The sequence below is a fragment of the Polyodon spathula genome, chromosome 10, assembly GCF_017654505.1.
Source record: "Polyodon spathula isolate WHYD16114869_AA chromosome 10, ASM1765450v1, whole genome shotgun sequence".
Lineage (NCBI taxonomy): Eukaryota > Metazoa > Chordata > Actinopteri > Acipenseriformes > Polyodontidae > Polyodon > Polyodon spathula.
Window position 1 is genome coordinate 25,392,476 of NC_054543.1, and position 22,271 is coordinate 25,414,746.

The 22,271-nt window shown below is 42.0% G+C and overlaps 1 protein-coding gene across 1 annotated transcript in view; it reads right to left on the reverse strand.

Annotated features, from left to right (window-relative positions):
• The window catches only part of LOC121321430 (contactin-associated protein-like 5), a 354,495-nt gene that overhangs the window by 91,107 nt on the left and 241,117 nt on the right, over positions 1-22,271 (reverse strand). Inside the window, exons 12-13 of the mRNA XM_041260374.1 lie at positions 12,191-12,310; positions 10,226-10,426 (exon numbers count right to left, since the gene is read on the reverse strand). Coding sequence (XP_041116308.1) covers positions 10,226-10,426; positions 12,191-12,310 — 321 coding nt within the window. The remainder of the gene's footprint in view (positions 1-10,225; positions 10,427-12,190; positions 12,311-22,271) is intronic.

A 22,271-nucleotide genomic window follows, 5' to 3' on the forward strand; every position in this document is an offset into this window, starting at 1 on the left:
AATAAACCATTCACAACCGTGTTGTTTCTTTCTATCACTAGTGGCTGCAGTATCCCTTTTTCAATTATTGCACACTGTCCTTAACAAAGAGTGCTAGGTCAGTTTATTTACTGCCAGTACACAGCTGAGTGATTAAAACACAGTCCATTCACAAAACGGCCTTAGTTTCAAATGAAATAAACACTGCAGTTTTACCTATCCCTTCCTGGTAACGCTATGGGTCACTTAAGTGAGAATAATAATTAAAAGATTGTTGTATTCACAGTCGCTCCTTTGTATACTTCGTATTCAGTCAGTCCTTTATCATACTTCGTTCCCAGGCGATGCACTTCAGTTTGGGAGACGGTAAGTATCTGCTTGTTTATAATAATCCAACAGGATAAAGTACACAACATTTCCTTTCAGCTGGATCCACACATTGTTTCCTTTGTCCTTCTGTTTGGTTCCATATACACTAGGAATCCTGTAGTTGACAAACATTATTTCTAGTTGTTCTTCCAATTCTTTTTGGCTTGGAATTGGGAGTGAAAAAGATGTTACTTCAGCAAGACAATCGCTGGTCCCTACACTAGGGTTTCCACCTGGCCCCATAATTCCGGAACACTGTGAGACAGAACAGGATTTTGGAGTTGCCTTTAAACGAAGGAAATCAACATGTGAATTGAGCCCTAAACCTTTGCTAAGTTGATTCTGGTGATTAATTATCTTGAGGCAGCATGACAATACAATAATAGCTTTTAACCAATTAAATAAATAAATACATCATCAATATTTTTTTTATTAATAGTTTTAGAAATATATATTTTAAAGTTTCTTTATAGTTTCTAATAGTATATCACCTTCTCCCACTGAAATCATTAATACTGAGCAGCTGTTCACTATTCCTGGCACCAGACAGTGTGAAAACTGGATCAGTGTTGTTATTTAATTGGGAGAGTCAATGTAAATTCAGGCTGTATATTACTGATTAATAGGATATAAATAGCATCTTTTAAATATTGAGAACTGAAATATCATTTTGTACAAAATAAAAAATAAGTATCTTGAATAAACCTACACACATGTTTATTCAAGATGTTTTTTTTTATTTTGTAAGATTTGTATTATCATAATGATTCGGATAATTATGAAGCAGTATAAATTAAGCAAGTGCTTAGTGATCAATTCACATGTTTATTGCTTTCAGTTTAAGGGCAACTTAAAAACCCTGTCCCGTCCCAAAGTGTTCCAGAATTATGGGGCCAGGTGGCAACCTTACCCTACACCCATGTTTACTTGGGGCACGGCTCCCTTTTTATATCTGCCTGTTGGTCTGTCAGGTCAGCTAGCTTCCTACTTCCTGCTGTTTATGGGAGTTTTGTAGTCATTGCAGTCTAGTTTTATCTATGAAGGTTTTTTTTCTTTTTTTTTTATAGCAGGACATTTTATCAGGAACCCTACACTCCTGATACTCTCTCCTTACATCCCACGGTCTCAGTCTCTCACAATACTATATCAGGGATGATGTTGAAATAAATCAATAATGTGATGGATATTCAAGTAACATAAAAGTATGTGATACATATCAAGTGTTTCCATGTTTTTATTTTATTTTTTAAAATGTTTTTATCCAACCCATGTTGCTCTCTACTGTATAATTTGTGGTGTTAATGTCTAGCCAGCAAATGAAAGATCCAATAAAGAAGCACACTTATTGACATTAGAGAAGGCAACACCAGCCCACATTGATTTACATAAAATAAGATTTAATAGCTGGGTTGAAATTAAACATTGATAATGCAGTGTCTTTATTAAACTTGACCCCTTTTGTAATAATCTCACGATTATCAATACATCATGAGTTAATATTGTATTAACATCCTGCAATGGCCATAACTTTCAAATCACTCCTCTGGCGATGGTTTGATAATTATGTAATGCTTATATTTCAGTTTGATAGAAAGGCAGTAAATGTAATCGTTTTATGAACTGACTCAAAATTTTCCTATGAAGAGCTCTCCACCAAGAGCAATCAGTGAGTGCTTTTAGATACCACAGGATGTGACAAAAAAAATAGGGACGCCTGCAATATGTAACAGACATATTTGTGTGAAAGGCCAGTTTGATTTCTGATGCATAATAATATATATATATATATATATATATATATATATATAATATATATAATATATATATATATATAAGAGGTTACTTTGTTTCTCCAATGAAACTATTACCCCTTTTAACGGAGTGCACATTCCCCTCAGTCACAAGGCTACAGACAGCTTTCAGAACCTTCAGAACTAATTGAGACAAGAGAGCCATGTGAAAATCTGGGACAGCCATATGAAAAGGCAAAAAGAGGAAAACAAGTAAAATAAATTACAGACTGCGCAAGTCCAAGGCTATTTGTTTCCTAACCAGCACTCAATTTGCTGCTAATTTCAATTCCACATCAAAAGTCATCATATCAAAGGTAACAGTAAAGAGACGTCTTTGAGAATCTGGTATAATGGGGAGTTGCCACTCGAAAACCTTTGTGTAGATGAGGAAACCATCAAAAATACAAAAGAGCAATGGAGAATAGTGTTACGGAGAGATGAATCAATGTTTGACCTTTTCAGCTCTAAGAGGAAACAGTACGTGAGAAGAAAAACGGGCGAGAGATTGTCATGATGTTGTGTAGTGCCAACAGTAAAACAGAGATGGTAACGTGATGATTTAGCCTTTAGTGGTCCATTTATTGAGCGCTTGTCAGGCATGTCAGGTCCAATTTAATTTTCACACAGGCTGTTTATTTTACACGTGCTGTTTATTAATTTTTTTCAGAGTAAAACAGGTTTAAAAGGCACTCAGTATCTCCAGCCAAACCCCACCCCTTGTTCGCTGTATTTTTCACATACATCTTTATAGACGTGCATACTGATAAATCCTCTCCTGATCACTTGTTTTATCACCAAACTCCTCAATAATGCGATCCATGTCACTATTTTATTACTATAACATCTCAAAAAGCTCTGCAAATGTCTGTGATATTCTTTGAGCGCTGGATGCGGAAGCAGCTATCTCCTTTGTGTTTATCTCTGTAGTGCATGCAAATTCATTCAGCTCCTATCGGTCACGCTCGGCCATTGAAAGGTTTTCTCAGCTTTTTTCTAGAGAAATAACGACTAGAGACCTGTGCTTTACGTCTTATTGATGATGTCAAAAAATTGTAATGTCGAACCTGGTCCGACATACGACCACAAAGGGTTAAAGTTATTTTGTAGTAAAAATAAAAGGTACATTTGTAAAGGAACAATATCATTACATTTTTCAGCATCATGCATTATTATTATTATTTGTTTATTTAGCAAACACCTTTATGCAAGGTGACTCACAGAGAATAGGGTCAGCTGCACTCACAACCTCTCACCTGAAAGACAAGGAGATTAAGTGATTTGCTTAGGGTCACATAATGAGTCAATGGCTGAGCTAGGATTTGAACCAGGGACCTCGTGGTTACATGTTATTTTCATTTACCACTGGACCACAGAGTCAGACTAAATGTAAATTGCATGAATCAGAAAGACGAACAATAGGTTTTGAAATCGTTGCGCTGGCTGCTCCAGTCGTCTGACCTTAACACCATTGAAATTGTTATAGGATGATCTTGACAGGAGAGTGAAAAAGAAGAGTGGCAACCTGCTTAATGTGGGAGATGATTAGGACTGAATGGACAAAAATAGTGGAGATACAATGTTAAAGTTGTGTGAGAATGCCAACAAGGGGGTTATTTTGATGAGAAAAGTTTGCAATAAAATGCCAGCAAAGCATATCATCTGTTGCATTTTATTTTAGAAGGTGAACAGTGACCCCATAATTTTGACCTCCATTGTATATGAAGACTTTAGATGCAAAACGCAGTATACGCTATTCGCTATTCGCATCAAAACTGAGCTAAAAGCAGGATCATTCATTTCACAGTGCCTACTTTCTGAAGTTCAGTGTCCTTTGTCCTCAAAACACGATATACACCATGTTAAATACAACTAAAATGATTTTCTTTCCATAACGCGCTATTTGCCAGGCTTCTAATTTAGCAAAAAGTGATCTATCGACTGAGCCAATCGGCGTGCAGTATTACAGTCGTGTGACCCTATTATGGCAGCGCACAGGAGCAGTATAGTAGCGTATTTAATCTTGTGAATTGTGATTTTATGATTAAATGATGAATATTTTTAAAAAATGCAGTGAAGTCAATTTTCTAACAGGGTCTAACAATGGTAAATAAGCATTCACAAATAATGCTTAGAAAACAGTCACTCCATTGGAACTGAAACCTCCCTTCATATCCCCTGCAATGCCAACCCCACTTAATGGTATTTTATGTTTATGTTCTCCCTCTGCTTGGGATGTGAAGTTTATTGTTTGAATTTACTGAAACGCATTGCATCTTTAGAAGCAAGTGTAAAGTCATTTTACAAAAATGTGGAGATTTTTACTTGGTTATGACCCTGACTGAAGATGTCATTAGCAAAGGAGGCCGGTTATAGTAACGAGGTCAAACAATAGGCCACGTTTTACTAAACATTTTAAAACTAATAAACAAACAATTACCATAATGAACACTATCGTAATATGTTGCTTAAAACATAATAACACAATATTCATAATAAAGTTGAGTTCTTATTTATAAACAGTAACACGTTTAAAGCTTGGGACTGCCTGTCTATAGCTTGGTGTTATTTACATTATCATCAGCATATTTTAAGTGATTGAAAGCTGAAATTACTTTTTTAAAAGAACACTTTTCTTATACCAATACACTATTGATTTGTTTGAAAACCAGGCTTTAAATCACTGATAATAGGTGCACAGGCAACAATTCCATGAGGGCTCTGGGTTCAAGCACCAATGGGGGAAAATAAGGCCCCGCACAGTGCAAATAAACCACCTGTTTTATCAAATTATAGTGTGGATGCTTCACAAGCAGCACTGTTAGTGCAACGTTTAAAAATATAAAATCAATTCACTCCCAGCTTTCTTGAAAATATCTGCTTTTCTCTTGTTTTTCTTTTGTATTTGTTTTGCTTTCATTAGTATCTATAGTAGTTACAGCGTCTGTCAGTTCTGGCAGATTCTTCTAGAAAATACCCATCTAATGAAATAACTGTCTCATCCTGAGGGCTACAGTGAAATGTACTGTCTTTAAATTGGGACTTTAGTGAAGACCACGTGTGTATGTGAGTACATTAATTATTGTAGATAATAATTCCTAGCCAGCCAGCCAGCCAACATTATTGTAAACAGTAACACATGTAATGCACATTAAAATAAACATTTTATTTGTGTCATTGGTGTCAATTTCAGGCAGAGCTTCATGGTCGGCAAGGTGACACAGCTGAGAGAATTTTTGTCATCCCATCTAGTGCTCAGTGTCAGTGTCTCAGCACACAGTACAGTAGTTGCTCAGTTACGAGATGCAAACATGTGATTGATCGATCTGTATGAGTGTTTACGAAGGTGCTTTGTTTAAAAAAAAAATGTAAATCTAACTTTGCTTTTTTATCAAATAAAATCTAAGCCTATTTGTAGGGACACCAACTGTTGTTATTGTGACAGAAATACAATGATTCTTGGTTGTAAATCTCCTTCCTGAGGGCGCTGAGCAGCGAGAACAGAGTTCCGTGGATGGGGAGGTCAGTCAATAAAGTGGTTAAACATGTTATATTTTGTGCCTAATTTTAAAAATGAATAAATAGATGCATTTAATTACAAATAAATAAATAAATAAATAAATGTATGTACATTTACATTATTTTTTATATTAAATAAACACTGATAAAGTATTATAAAACCTGTTTTGTGAACTTAATTGGGGATGAGGGGTTGTATGGATAATCACATTTTTTGATTATCAAATCAACTGTGAACTTGTTCAAACTATTTTCCCATTCAAAAAAACTCCTAAAATGTATGATTAAATAAATAAATAACACACAGAGCTGCACTGTTCTGTAAATACCAGAGAGCTGAGAATCACATTTTCTATGACAACTGGGGAGAACAGCAATGTCTAGAACAAGACAAGTTACAAAGGTGCTGTTCGGATAACAGATGTTTGGATTATCAAATTTTTAGTGTATTGCAATTTATGTTATACAGCCTGTTTCATCCATTAACAAGTAATCCATATTCAGCAGTGTTAATTTATTAAAGATATTTCTCTGGCTCACAACAAGCTATGTATGGGTTTAGGGATTTGGTATTCCAGCCCCCACGGAACTGAACACAAGTGTCTGAGAGCTTCAGTTGCATGGTGGTTTTAAACAGCGGGGCTATAAAAGGACAATTAACATGAAGTATTTCAAGGTTTATAATAAAGGTTAACAGACTGCTCTTATTGACTGCAGCCTCGTAAGATACGCCGGTCAGTCAAGGCATTGACACAGGGAGGTGGGAAAGAGGGTGTAGGGGCTTTCCATCTCTCGGAGTGGCTGAAGGGCAGGCTTTGTGGGATTGCTGCAACTATAAGATAAAGCTCTGTGGTTCCCTCAGGTCAGCCCCTAAAAGACAAACTACGAGCTAGCGGGAGCTCGGCTCCTAGACTGAGACCAGTCGGAAAAATAAATAAACCTGAAGGAAAATAAAAAGAATATATTAGCGGGGAAACCTTGGGCAGACCCCATATATATATGTATAGGAAGCAGGCTGAGGGGGAGTACAGGACGGAGATCAGCACCTTTATTTTGTAGTTTTACTACTGTGTTTTATTTTCCCTTTTTCTTTCGCCTTTTGTTTTCATTATTATTTTGAGCACTTGCATGTGCACTGGATTCTGTACCTGAACTGTTAAATGCGTGGTCCTGTTTACTTTTGGCAGTATTCAGGCCATGGACATCAGCGCCCTCTGTGGGTTAAAATAAATCATTGCCAAAAGAAAATAAAACCTGTGCGGTGTTTCCAAATACACCTTTCATGCTCCCATGTGTCAAGTGAATTACTCACCACCCTTCCATACGTGGTGTCAGATAGGATTCATTAGCACTGCCCAAATACAGCAATGCAGAATCAGGGAGCAGAATGGATCTGCTGTGGCAGTTCAAGGGAACGCAAGAGCTGCGGGGCAAGACCCATGGCTACAGTGGCCAACCAAAATGATGGCAGAGCATTGGCCAGAAGCATACCTGGAGGTACTTGAATCCCTGGTGACCTCTGCTGGGTGGGCCCAAGAGCAGTGGGCTAGCTGCCTCCTACCCCAGCTGATGGGGAAGATGCAGGCGGTAGTGTGGGCCTTGGATCTGGTAGCGAGGATGGACTACCCCACCCCATCCTCAACACGTGGGGGCGACTCCGGAGGGCCCCGCAAATTCCGAGAGGAGAGCTTCGCTGCAGAGGAGCATCCCAGGGCCATCGCACACTGCCTTCAGGATTACGCCTGGGCTGACCACCACTGCCAGGCTGGTGGAGGTGATCATTGTTGAGCGGTTTCTGGAGTGCTTGGCTCCGGGGCCACTCTTGTGGGTGCAATGACAGGCGCCAGCCAGTTTGGAATGGGCAATCCAACTGGCAGAGCAGTACCAGGCAACAGAACCCGTGCCTGCTAAGCTGCCTGGGAACTGCAACACTTCACCACTGGCCCCAAGGAGGGTGAAGGAACTTGGGGGGAGGGGTAGCCAGGTCCTTGAATGGAGTGTGGTGGTGGGAGCTCCTGGCCTGAGAACAAGGGCAGAGTGTGCTCTTATCCCAAGATCAGTACAAATGTAGAAATTGGCCAGTAGGTGACGTGAGTACAAGTGGAGTTGTGTCCTCGATTGTCAGTACTGGTAGTTCTGGGACGGGACTGTGAGCAATTCAAAGATTGGTTGACTGCCCTGACAGCCCCGTCCTCCCTATTGGCTAAGAAAGAGGAAGTGATTGGAGAGCTCTTCCCCTTTTGTGATCCGGAATGGTAATGTCGTAAATTTAGACCCCTTAAAACTAAACAGGAGCACCTGGTCACTAAGAATGAGGGCTGGAAATGGAGGGGGTCCGAGAAGTTTCAGGTGGTGGTTGGTGAAGAGTCTGGGGGGGAGGCCGCGGAGCCAGCGCAGGGGTCTGGGTCGGCTGCTTCCACTCAGGTCCGACCCGACCCCAAGCTAGAAGCCATGGGAGCTGATTTTTTAGCTTGTTCCGGTGACTTCAGACTCAAGCAAGGGCGTGACGATGTGCTGGGCAGGCTCTTTGACCAAGTAGCTGTGATTAATGGTCGGATGGTCAATCCCAGACGCACTGCTGAGTACCCTAACTTTGAAATTAATCGAAACCTCTTATACCGTGTTGAGAAAATACCACAGACTAGGGAAGTGGGTCACCAGTTGCTCATTCATCAGCCCTTTAAAGAGGATTTGCTGCAGCTGGCTTACGCTATTCCCGTCTGGCCATTTGGGAAGGGACAAGACCAAGGCTAGGCTCGTGACACGGTTCTATTGGCTGAGGCTGGATGGTGACGTCAGGCATTTTTGTGAACGCTATGGGGAGTGTCAGAAGGCTAGCCCTAGAGCGGTCCCACGAGCTCCCCTGGTGCCATTGCCCCTAGTGGAAGCTCCACTTGAGTGTATTGGAATGGATTTAGTTGGACCGCTAGAGCCGAGTGCGGCAGGATACAACTAGTCATTCTGGATTATGCCTCTTGTTATCCTGAGGCCATTCCTCTCCACTCTGTGTTGGCTAAATCGGTTGTCAACGAGCTAGTGAAGGTTTTCTCTCGGGTGGGTATCCACAAAGAAATACTAACCAACCACCAACTTGCATCAGAGACAGGTCTTGGGGCAGTGTTGTCTCAGGAGGTGTGAGAAAAATTATAGTACCATCGAGAAGGAGTGTCTTGCGGTAAAATGGTCAGTCGAGTCACTCTGGTACCACCTCCTGGGGCGACACTTCACCCTGGTAACAGATCATGCCCCCTTAGCATTTCTTTACCGGATGAAGGATAACAACGCCAGAATCACGAGATGGTACTTAGCCCTGCATCCTTATACTTTCCAGGTAGTCCACCGAGCAGGGAAACTGCATCAGAATGCAAATTTTCCTCTCAGGAAGGCATGGTGGTGTAGGATTTTCGAATGCACCGGTGGTGCCATTCTGAGGGGGAGAATATGTAACAGGGGAGGTCTGTACTGTCTATCTTGTTTATGCATGGTCCTGCAGGTAGGTGGCAGCAGCCTCGTAAGATCAGCCAGTCAGTCATGGTATTGACACGGGGAGGTGGGAAAGAAGGTGTGGGGGCTTTCCCTCTCTGAGTGGCTGAAGGACGGGCTTTGGGGGATTGCTGCATCTATAAGATAACGCTCTGTGGTTCCCTTAGGTCGGCTTGCCTTTCATTATTTCTCTTTTTAAACTGTTCACTGCCGTATCTGTAACGACACTGTGAACAGCATTCATCTCTGGGGTTCTTATCCATATACATTTTTCATAAATAAGGAAGACTGTCGGTTTTTCCCTGGAGAACATAACAGAAGAAAAGTTTGGGAATGAGAAAAGGCTGCTCAGCCAATCAAGGCGTGTCCCTTCTTAACACACCCTTGACCCTCTTAAAGGACAGAATGTAATTTTTTTATTTATTTAATTTTTTAAATGTGTTATGGATGCCACTACTCAATATGGTAGGCCATTACAAGTATTTAAAAACCACTGTAAAAAATAACTTCCTACCTCCTGTTCTAAACTTTACTCTGCTTCCATCTCTCGTCCTACTCTCTGTGCTACATCTGAAGTAGTGAACTGGATTAACTTTATACAGTTTTAGCAAAACTTCACCAGAATTGTAATCCACATTTGTGGCAATGTACCCTTATCTAACCTATCTGGATTTTATTTAAATGCCTCACCATTTTGGTGAGGTATATTTGAAGATGAGGCCACTATAACCCCAAGAGCCTTTTCTTCCTTTCCTTTTTCCATCCCATTCATTTTGTACTTAGATTATAGATATGTTCACCTAGTATGTAGTACTTTATAGTGCCTATTCAATTGATCTATATGGTTAAATACCACACTCCTTTAAATCTGTAAGCAGGACCCTCTTTGCAATTTGACATATTTGTACAGACAGAAATGTACTGAAGAGACTTGCACTGTTTAATATTTGATTTGCATAACCTTGTTACAAAAATTGTAACTGTCTTATTTAGATCTGCTGTTGCTTAGACCAGTTGAACAGACCCTCTACACATTTATTTTCAGAACAGCAAAGACAGCCTAGGCAAGATCATGGACTGCTTACCGCGCGTGTTGAGCAGCCGGGACCTCTTGCAGCGGTAGAGGATCTCCTGCTCGCAGTGTTCCGCCCCGCTCACCATGGCCTGCAGCTGCTCTCGGCTGGTGCTGTAGTTGAACTGTATGGAATACGGCTTCTCCAAGCTCGAACCCTGGACCCTGGTCAGCTCCATGTTGTTGTGGTGCATTGTAGTCCACACTTTATCATCTACAATGATAGGCACAGGAAAGAGTTTCAAAATAATGTGAAGCCGTGATTTAAAAAGACACAGACACAAGTAGTTTTTTTATCCATAAAACCATCACCTGTCTTCTCAAACATAAGAAACCAACATTGTTTTAATTCTGGCTTACTCTATTAATGCTGTGATAATTAGGGACAATTTATTGTTAAATGTATTACAGCTAATGTTATATTTTTTCATTGTTAAAGTGTGAGGTAATTTGATACCTGAGCTGCAAACATTAGCTGTCACAATGTGCTTGCACCTTATTTTCACCTTCCCATTTTTAACTTCACAGGAGGTAAAAATTAAGTAATTTACAGAAACAAACATTTAATCTGACTAATACTGTCATTATATTTATGAAGGCATTACAAGTTTGGCCATCTTCTTATACTTTGTATGTATCTAATCTATCTATTTTGCTTAATAGATTAAATATATTCAGACAAAAAGACAAAAAATTATAATAGCTCTGTGCTATTCACAATTCTTCTAGATAGCTGAGGGTAGAAAGAAGTCCTCAATCATAAAACTACAGTATATAGCCTACCTCACATCATAGGGAATGCCATTGGAAACCTTATCGATCTTAATCCAGATATGTCAGTTCTCTGATTAATGAGCTGCAGCTTTCTTATTTTCAGTAACAGCTACTGCATGATTTTTTAATGTTAAATGAACCTATTTACAGGCGTTGGAACACAGTAAAGTCTACTCCCAGAAGACGGAACAGCCATGTAGTGAAAGCTTAAAAAATGTGACAAGGAGTATTGGACTGCTGAATTCTTTAGCTCCACAGTTTCTTAGGAATTGAATGGAAGACCATCAATGTGATCCCCAAAAGTAAAGTAACCAGCTTAAAATATGACCACTGAGGTGGGCTTGTGGAAAATTTTAGAAAATGTAGTTGATTCAGTACTACTTGACCACTTGTTTAGGACATGTCTACCTGTTTGGAATTGTCATCGCCAGATTGTGTATGAAAAAGGGTGTGTAGAATATCAGTTACACATAAACATTATTGTCTTTATGAAGTATTATCGGCAAGTATTTCATAAATCCATTCAAAACAAGAAAAGCTGTCCATTTCCAACGGAGTACCAATCAATTGCAGTTAAATACCATACTGAGTGTTTTAAAAGCTGATTGGGTGATTATTTTCCTCTCATCCAGGGCACTGACATTTTCACTAGCATACCAAGGCCATAAACTGACTATTTGCCATTGATTGGTACTCAATTGAAATCAACACATTATGAATGAATTTATTGAATACCATTCAATAAATACCTGTTAAAGACAAAACTACAGGCCCTGGTTATAACTAGCGTAATAATTTGATACATCTTACCTGTCTGGAATGTCCATTTGCTTTATAGGTATCACATGTGCTGTTTTAAAAGAAAGTTCAGTATGCATACCCTATTTCAAGGCAGTCAGTTATGCTTGAATTTCATATATCTGGAGAGTGAAATTCCTCCACCCCTTCTACAATTTTTTTCTAGCCTCCGTTTGCTTTAACTTCTTTTAAAACAACTTGTGAGCTCTACATAACTAATGGAAGTGCAGGACAGGTGAGATGGACTTATTTCACAAGCAGGGAGACATTGTACAGTAGATGCACACAGAAGCAAAAGCAGTGGCCAGTACATTACACTGTATTTTACATGATGGTTTAATTGAATTATCCTACAATTATGTTAAACAAGTACAACATCCAGACATATCCTACACGTACTGCTTACCTGTCATATTGCAGTAGACCAGGGTGGGACCCAATGGACCACTCCCATCTGAGTCAATGGAAAAGTAACCTGACCTGCTCCCTGTGAGTCTGTAAGCTTCACATGAGGGCTCGTAGATTGCTGCACATCAAAGATTAGGTTTAAAAAAAATATAAAACAAACAATTATTATTATTATTATTATTTATGCTTCAATGTCAGCCTGTTTTGTTCATTTTTACAGAGTAGCATTTTTTATATGTGTTTCAGGTACAAGGGTTAACAGATGTAGGACATACAGTATCTTTCACACATTTAAATGACATACAAATCACTTCTGTGGCTGTGAAATAGTGTGGGGTGCCATTAATTAAAGGATTCAAATATATTAAAAAAAAAAAAAAAAATCTTTGGCTAAAATTGGCTAAAAGCACAGGCATCATGAATCTGCTTTAGACAGAAAATGACTGGCTGCTCACCCTGATTAAAGCGTACAAAGAAAATATTAAATTGGTATGATATTATAATTCCCATTCTAAGCACGCTTATTCAAGCACGCTTCTAACGAGAATACATCCCTTTGTAACAGATGTCAAATCCAGTTGCTTATGCACTGCCAGACCAAGTTCATATTTATATTCTCATAGAATTAGTTGTAATGATTTTGTGTATATATATATATACACTGAGTGTACAAAACATTAGGAACACCTTCCTAATATTGAGTTGCACCCCCATTTTGCCCTCAGAACAGCCTCAATTCGTCAGGGCATGGACTCTACAAGGTGTCGAAAGCGTTCCACAGGGATGCTGGCCCATGTTGACTCCAATGCTTCCAACAGTTGTGTCATTTTGGTTGGCTGGTAGTGGATCTCTACTCCGAATAGCTCATTCCATCTCATCCCACAGATGCTCAATTGGATTGAGATCTGGTGACTGGGCAGGCCACTGCAGTAAGCTGAATTCACTGTCAAGTTTGTGGAACCATTCCTGGACAATCCTAGCCTTGTTGCATGGGACATTATCCTGCTGAAAGAATCCGTTAGCAGATGGATACACTGCTGTCAGGAAGGGATGCACCTGATTGGCAATGATGTTCATATATCCTGTGGCATTCAAACATTGCTCCACTTTTATCAAGGGGCCCAATTTGTGCCATGTAAACACACCCCACACCATCACACCACCACCACCAGCCTGCAATGTCGACACGCGGCATGATAGATGCATGTACTCATGTGGTTTTCTCCATACCCTAGTCGTCCCATCAGCATGAAACAGTAGGAACCGGGATTCATCAGAACAGGCAATGTTTTTCCAATCCTCCAGTGTCCAGTTTTTTCATTCATTAGCCCACTGCAACCGCAGTTTCTTGTGTTTTGCTGAAAGAATTGGAACTCTGTTAGGTCGTTTGCTGCCATACCCGATTCATGTCAAGGTACAGCATTCTTTTATGGGTCTTTCAGCACCAATGTTGTACTGGACTGTCAGTTGACTAACTGTAGCCCGTCTGTTGCTCTGCACAATTCGTGTCAGCCTCCTTTGGCCTCTTTCATCAATGAGCCATTTTTGATCACTGGCCTGCCATTGGCTGGATGTCCTTTGGGTGGTGGACCATCCTTGATACACACGGGAAACTGCTAAGCGTGAAAAACCCAGCAGTATTGCAGTTCTTAACACACTCAAAGCGGCGCTCCTGACACCAACTACCATACCCCGTTCAAAGGCATTTAAATCTATTATCTTGCCATTTACCCTCTGAATGGCACACATAGACAATCCATGTTTCAAGTGTGTCAAGGCTTAAAAATCCTTCTTTAACCTGTCTCCCCTTCATCTACACTGATTGAAGTGGATTTAACAGGTTACATCAATAAGGGATCATAGCTTTCACCTGGATTCACCTCGTCAGTGTTTTTCATGGAAAGAGCAGGTGTTCCTAATGTTTTGTTTGTACACTATGTATATATATATATATATATATATATATATATATATATATATATATATATATATATATATATATATTAAAACAACTATTCCTTTACAATGTTATTTTTCTGCAAGAGGAAATTGAGGAGATAGGTGGGGTGCTTTAGCCAGGAATGCAAGAGGGGCCTCTTTATGAGCAAAGGAATGCCTCTGTGCAGGTTTGGCTGTATTGCTTATGCAGAATAGATAGTGCCACGGAAGGATGGGTCATACGTGATGTCACTACAGGGGTGTGTGTTCAAAGTTATAATACTGCATGAATGTATTTCTTAGACATCAGTTGAATCTTGTTGTACCCAGATCCTATAACTCTGTCCATTATTTTCTATGCTATACAAATAAACATTATATTGACTTGAATAATATTGTTTATCAGTTTTATTTTTCCCTACATAGGCTGGAGGATGTAATTAGCCCGGACTGGGATTGTGTTAACACGATCATATTGAAGTGGGCTTCTAGGATCGCAATCGTGTAAACACAATAAAAAAAACAACATAATCCGTTACATGAGCACTTTACTGTACAGGCTTGAAACACATATCATTGGATAGGAGAGGGACTGACGTTCACTTCCTGTTTTTTTTTTTTTTTCGTGTGAGGTCACTGAGGGGCATTTAGTGTCTAAAGGGCGGAGAAAGTTTTGGCAGCATGTATAGAAAATACATCACAGCCTGCTTCAAAGAAACTTGTAAGAAAGGTAAGAAATACATGGAAAAATGCTGTAAATCTGATGTATTTGACATAATTATATTAGAACTGATGAAATAACTTAACAAGAGTGTAGAAGTAGATTCAAGAAAATGCTTCAATCAGTTGTTAGGTTTATTAAAATATGCAGGGAGACTGGTCCCAGGTACAGGACACAGATTACTCGTTCTTACAATTTTTGCATGACATTAATACCCTTCTGTATAGATGATTCGCCTTCTCTTTCTCTGACACTAAACCAATAGCAAAAGGACAACACATTATTCTGTTATTATATACCATATGTATTTAAAGTAGCGTGTGTGTGTGTGTGTGTGTGTGTGTGTGTAGTCTAGTTTGGCGACCTCTGAACTCAATGCATTCTTCTTCAGACCCGTGGTGCCGCAAAATGTCTACACATCTGGTTTTTGTCATCTTCCTTGTTCATATTGCTCCTTTTCACTTGAGATCCTTTGAGTCCAGTGGCATTATCTTGTATTCTCCCTGAGACCCTTTGGGTCCAACAGCAGTCAATGCTGGGCATTCAAAAAGTCTTAGAGCCTGGCTCCTTCTGGTCTATAGCACTGTTATAGGGTGCAGTCAATGCTGGGCAAGAAGCTTGTAAGCACAAAGGCTCTCCATCAATTGTTAGCAGTACATGCAATTTTATCTAAACAGTCTGCTATCTGCAATATTAGTCTATTTTCAGAAAAGAACAACAGTATAGCTCTATAAGTCTACATGCATAGCAAACTGCTAATCATTATTTGTTTCATGTTTTCCAACAAGAACAATTATTATGTCTCGTGATTTTATATATATATATATATACAAAAAATGGAAACACCTGGGTAAATGAGGGACACCAAGTATATTGAAAGCAAGGGATCATGCATTAATTAACCAAATAACATCCCAACATGCTTAGGGTCATGTATAAAAATGCTGGACAGGCCTTGGTGCCTATAATTATGGCTAGCATAGCTTCAAGAGGAGATTTCAGTGACTTTGAAAGACGAGTGATTGTTGGGGCGCGTTTGGCAGGAACTTCAGTGACCAAGACAGCTCAACTTCCTCATGTTTCACGAGCAACGGTGTCTAAGGTGATGTCAGCATGGAACTCCGAGGGAAAGACATCATCAGCAAAGGGCAACAGTGGGTGGAAGCGCATACTCCAGGATCATGATATCCGTGCATTAATTTGAAGTGCAAGGCAAAACAGACGAGCAACTGCAGATCAATTGACTGCAAATTTCAACCTGGGGCGAGAGCAGTCAGTTTTATCAATAACGGTCCACCGAGAATGGCACAGAGTGTGATACCATAGTCGGGTTACAGTGCACAAACCACTCGTCAAACCTGGCAATGCACGATTGCGAGTCCAGTGGTGCAAATAGCACAGGCGATGGACTACAGAGCAGTGGAGAAATGTGATATGGTCAGATGAATCAACCTTCACCATTTTCTCGACAAATGGACTTGTACATGTGGCCCAACCTAAAGAACTCTACAGCCCTGAGTGCTTGGTTCCAACAGTGAAGGGTTCTGGTGGTTCCGTAATTTTGTGGGACACATTTTCCTGGCAAGGTTTGGGTGCATTCATTCCCTTAGAAGGCAAATTCAATGCTAATCATTACTTAATGGTACTGAGTGATCATCTTCACCTCATGTTGTAGCATTTCTTTCCTGCCGGGGGAGAGGATGTCTTCCAGGATGACAATGCCCCCATCCACAGAGCATGTGTGGTCGCCCAATGGTTTGATGAGCATGACACTGATGTTATCCATATGTCATTGCCTTCTCAGTCACCAGATATGAACCCGATCGAGCATTTATGGGATATTCTGGAACGACACTTGAGACAGCGTTTTCCACCTCCATCAACCAGACGTGAGTTGACTGACTTTCCCGGGGAAGAATGGTGCCACATTCCTTCTGCAGAATTCCAGAGGCTGGTAGACTCTATGCCACGGCACATAGAGTCTGTACTATATATATTCTGTAAAACTTTAAATAAACGTCCCAGCGTTTATTTAGAATATTTGTTGCACTGGTGCCTATTGGAGACTGGTGACTATTTGAGACTCGACTTTATCTGCAAATACTTCAGGTGCAATCATGTTTGTTGCAAAACAACATTAGTAAATTACTACATTCCAGCAATGGAACACAAGCGTGTATTAAAGGTTTAAAAATTAATTAAAACAATAAGTATCATCTTTATTAACATATATTATATTTAATGTTCACCCTCAAAACGTGTACATTGGTAAGCATGGACAATTGATGAAAAATTAACCTGCAATGAATCCTCATAGCAAAACAACCGCATGAAATACTGTGTTAATACGAAAATTAAGTTCTCTTTCAATTTGAATGACAATCATTACCGAAGGGGAAGAGCCTCTCTGACCGTCAATCACTGAGCATATATAAAAAAGCTGTCCTATCACGGCCCTGCTGTGAGGGGGAAGTCCATCCCACCTCCTGTTGAAGAGGGAAGTCCTCACAGTACCACATCACCATTTTCTCTCTCATCTCACTGAGACAGGTCAAAGATTGTTTTTGCTTTCTCGTACCGAAATTGTCTGCTTTGTTGGTTTTTACCATCAAATTAATTTTTATCCACACGCTTTCGAGCATTTTTGACAGTGCTCCTACCTGATTCTCGCATCAGTTTACCTACTAGAGCTGGTTTCGACCCCTCTTATGAGATTGGTAAGCGGCCATTACTCTCTTTTCACTGCACGAGGCTTTATGTAGTTTTTCAAATACTGTGTGGAGAGCTGTTCTGGTGCTGTAAGGAGACCCTGCGGGCTTGTGGCATTGTCCCCTATGCCGATTTAATCGGCCATAATTACCACAAATTTTTTTTTTTTAAAAACTGCTGTGCCTAGCACCCCTCTCAAGCCTCGGACTCTCCTAGCGCGGCTGCTCTTGCCCTCGGCGACCACAGACTGAATTGGCTGCATACCCCGGCATCGACTGCGGTTTTCCTGCCGAACTTGAGGCGGAAAAAAAATAGGGCCTACCTGGTCCCGATTGAATCCGCACCAGTGCAACCATCTTCGGTGCCACCTACAGCCCGGCACCGACCATCGGCACCAACTGTTCGGCACCAATAACGCTCTCCTCGACGCTGATCCTGGCACTGGTTGACTAGCTTCGGAGCCGTCTACAGCCTGGCACCGACTGCACTACACATCGGTACTACACATCAGCACCGACATCGGCACCGATTGACTCGGCACCGACCACTATGCATCGACAGTGCTCTCCTCGGCTCAGTTCCTGGCACTGATTGATTCTGCACTGGTGAACCTCTTCGGAGCTGTCTACAGCCCGGCACCAACCGCGGTACACATCGGCACCGACCTTGGCACAGATTAACTCGGCACCGACCTCTCGGCACCGACTGTGCTCTTCTTGACGTCTATCCCAGCACTGATTGATTTGGTACCGGTGAATAGCTTTGGGGCCATCTACAGCCTGGCACCGACCACGCTACAGTTCGGAACGACCTCGGCGCCAATTGACTCGGCACCAACCACTCTGCACGACAGCACTCTCCTCGGCCCCAATCCCGGCACCAACTGAGTCGGCACCGGTGAATCATTTTAAGAGCCGTCTACAGCCCGACATCGACCTTGCTAATATCAGCACCAAGTGCAGCAGCTTCACATATGACGCCATGTCAGTACAATCGAATGAGGAATAAGTTGAGGTCCCTGAGGTCCATAATTGGTCTGAAACCGCCGTCTCTTTTGGGCACCAGGAAGTACTTGGAGTAAAAGCCGCTGAGAGCATCGCTTGGACTTACCAAGCATACAGCGTTCTTCCTTTGAAGATTGGCGATCTCCTGTTGAAAAAGTATCACCCTCGCTAGTTCAACGATGGTGGGGAGCACACCCTTGAAGGGTGGCAGATATATGCGGAATTGTAGAGCAAATCCTTGTCTCATTGTTGATAGCACCCAGGAGTGCTGCGTGCAGCCTTGCCATGGTTCGTTGCCGTTGGTCAGTCCGGTTGTGGGGGATTTGGTGGCAGCCTTGTCCCTCAGGGGCATTCTCCCTTGGGCTTGGGAGGGGGCAGGTCTTTCATAGGCCTCGGTCTCCAGCCAGAGAACCGGTTACTCCTGGTCTGCAGTGGTCCCCTGCCACTGGCTCTGCCTCTGCTTGCTTGTCTACTCTGGGGTGGAGGGTGATGTTCAGACCCTTTCACCCCATCAGGCTGCGCATGCCGCCTTGGGCGCTGACAGCAAGCCGGAAGGCAAGAAAACTTGGAGGCGACCTCCGTGGCCTTGTGGGACCTCTCAAGGCTCACATCAATGGTCGCTCCAAAAGTTTAATGGGGGCGTCCAGTAGTGCCATCTTCTTGGTCTCCATGACCTTGGCTTGTGTCAGGTCAGTCATCGCCTTAGCTACCGCCTGGAGCTCCCTCTTGACCGCTTCTGTAGCTCTTTCCTGAAGCCTCTCTGACAACTGGTTCTGGTAGAGCACCAGTTTGGCAATGGCATTTGCTGCTCGGACCGACAGCGCTGCCGATGCAGAAGAACATTGCATCCGTTGTCCTGCAAAGCTTGTTTGGCAGGTTGGGTCCTCATCTCCCTAGATGAATGTGGAACCTTGCACCAAAAGCGTGACCGTATCCCCAATAATGGGGAATGTGTCTAGGTCCGCTTCTTGGGCTCCTGCAGTATGAACCAGAGACTCTGCTTTTCTGGAGGCTGAGGGTGCATACGCTGGGTTGGTCCAGGAGGAGCGCACCAATTCCAGGATGTCCTGGCATAAAAGGAGGGCATGCTGTGGGTACCCTTTCTGTTGGAGGAAGTGGTTCCCCTTTCCCTCTTGTTCTGCCATTAGTGGCTGCAGCTGCACGCTGTACTAAGGCCCGGAACTCTTCCCTCTGCGACACGTGTGGCAATGGCGGTAAGGAGCCTGCCCGATGGAGGTGGCTGGGTCTGAGATTTTCTGATCTAGACGCCGTGAAGGACAGCACGTCTGGGCTAGGGGGTCTTGGCAGAGGGGATGGGGAGTGAGACTGTGGGGGCTGGAGCTGCCCAGTGGTAGGGGGTAGTCTGCCCTGTGACTTTAATAGGGTCTCCAGCATGGTCTGCTGAGCCCTTACAGTTTCTGCCAGTTTCAGGAAGCGCTGCTTGGCCGAGGGATTGTCTGTGACTGTGTGGAGAAGGGGAGCAGTGCCTGAGAGGCGACCACCTGTCCTTTGGGGAAGGGGAGCGGTGCCTGCACAGCGACCTCCTGTCCCCTGGTGAGCGTCCCCTGGAGTGGTACTGCCTTGGTGGTGACCATCTCGCCTCCCCTGAGAGGTGTCTGCTCCTCTGTACCGGTGGTGAGGAAGGGGAGGGTGACGCAGATGAGTGTGAGAGCTCCCTGGTCACTGTAGCAGGGGAGGTCCTGGATGACCTCTGCGGTCCACTGATCTCATTTTCCCATGGCTGGAGGAGAGAAACTCTGCTAGGGATAGGGCTGCTCTCGGTCAGTGTGGAGCCAATTGTTGCCAAGGTCGGTGCCGACGTGTAGTACGGTTGGTGCCGGGCTGTAGATGGCTCCGAAGAGGTTCAACAGTGCCGAATTAATTGGTGTCAAAAATGTGGCAGAGAAAAGTGCTGTCAATGCCGAAAAGTTGGTGCTGAGTAGACCTGTTCCAAGGTCTGTGCCGATGGTAGGTACGGTCAGTACAGGGCTGTTGGTAGCGGTAAAGATGTTTACAATGGTGCCGAGTCAATCGGGACTGGGTAGGCGTTGTTTTTCTGAACCTCACGGTCGGCGGGAAAGACTGCGGTCGATGCATAGTCGCCAAGGGCAATCGCATTTGCGCTAGGAAAGCCTAAGGCTTGAGAAGGGCGTTTTATTTTTTTATTTATTTTTTTGGTCGCTGTGACTGATTAAATCGGTGTAGGGGACGATGCCACGAGCCCATAAAGTCTCCTTACAGCACCACAACAGCTCCTCACACGGTATATTAACTACCCAACTCCTCGTGCAGTGAAAAAAGAGTAATAACCGGCGCCAATCTCAGAAGAGGGGTTGAAACCAGCTCTAGTCAGTAAACTGACGTGAGAATTAGGAGAGAGCACTCTTTAGTAACGCTCGAAAGCGCGATTTTACCATGGAATTTTTATAAATTTGCAGATACAATCCAACAAATCAGCCAATTTCGGTTCAAGAAAGCAAACGCAATCTGACCTGTCTCAGTGAGATGAGAGAGAAAATGACGATGTGCTACTGTGAGGATGTCCCTCTTCAACAGGAGGTGGGAGGGACCTCCCCCTCACAACAGGGCCCTGATAGGGCAGCTTTTTTATATGTGCTCAGTGATTGGCAGTCAGAGAGGGCTCTTCTCGTTCGGTAAGGGTTGCCATTCCATTGAAAAGGAACTGTCTCAGATCAACCTTAGAGGTGACTTGCCTATAGCTTGGACTGTTTGTAACCTTAGTTGTCGATAACTGTAATTCTTTATTTAGTGGCTTTCTGTCCTGTATAATATGGAGCATAATTTGCCACGTTGAAGGATTGAAACAGTAGGAAAACTCCCACTCACTATATTAACCTGTTTCTCCACCACACTACTCAATTATATAATTTGATTTTAAATAACTACCAGACTTGAAGAGCATCTGCTGTTTTCACCATGTACCTGTTTGCTTGATGCTTGATAAGATTGGTCTAATTGTTTCTCCTAACTTTTTCTAACTTGTTTTTTTTACGTTGTTTTTGTTATAGATAGCAAATTATATAAATACAGGATCAGTGCATATCAGATCAATCACCCTCAAAACATAAGGTTCATGAATGTTGATATAAATATGTATTTATAAGTGAGCTACCCAAAGTTATTCTATTTTTTTTTACTGGGACTTTCACTTGTATGTATCTGTTATTGTTGACTAGGTTTCTGATTTTAGTTCAGCAAGGCAGGTTAATGCTAGCACTAGGGATGAAACGATTTTTCGATAGTACGATATATCGTGATTACAAATATTCGTGATAATCGTAACGTTAACATTTTTTAATTATTCGATAATTGTAGAAAACGATAGTCACATACTCAATAAACGTGGCTGGAAGCAGAACAGACACTTTTCTCTCCAAATAAGGGTAAAATCACCGGTATGTACTAGGGCTGCTACAATTAAATCAAAAATCTATTTTTCGATAGATTCCATTCCTCATTATATACATGGATGAAAATACTGGATAATCGATTCAATAACTACATTTTTGCAATGCACGTAGTTAATACAATTATTTATGTTATCAACAAAACTGCGCCAAACGCTCTACCTTGCTATTTACAGTATTTCTACCAGACAAACAGTGGGCGTGCTCTTGTTTGCCTGCTTGTGTTAACTGGCATCTAATTTGCTGGTCCCATCCTACCAATGAATCAGATTTGAAAAT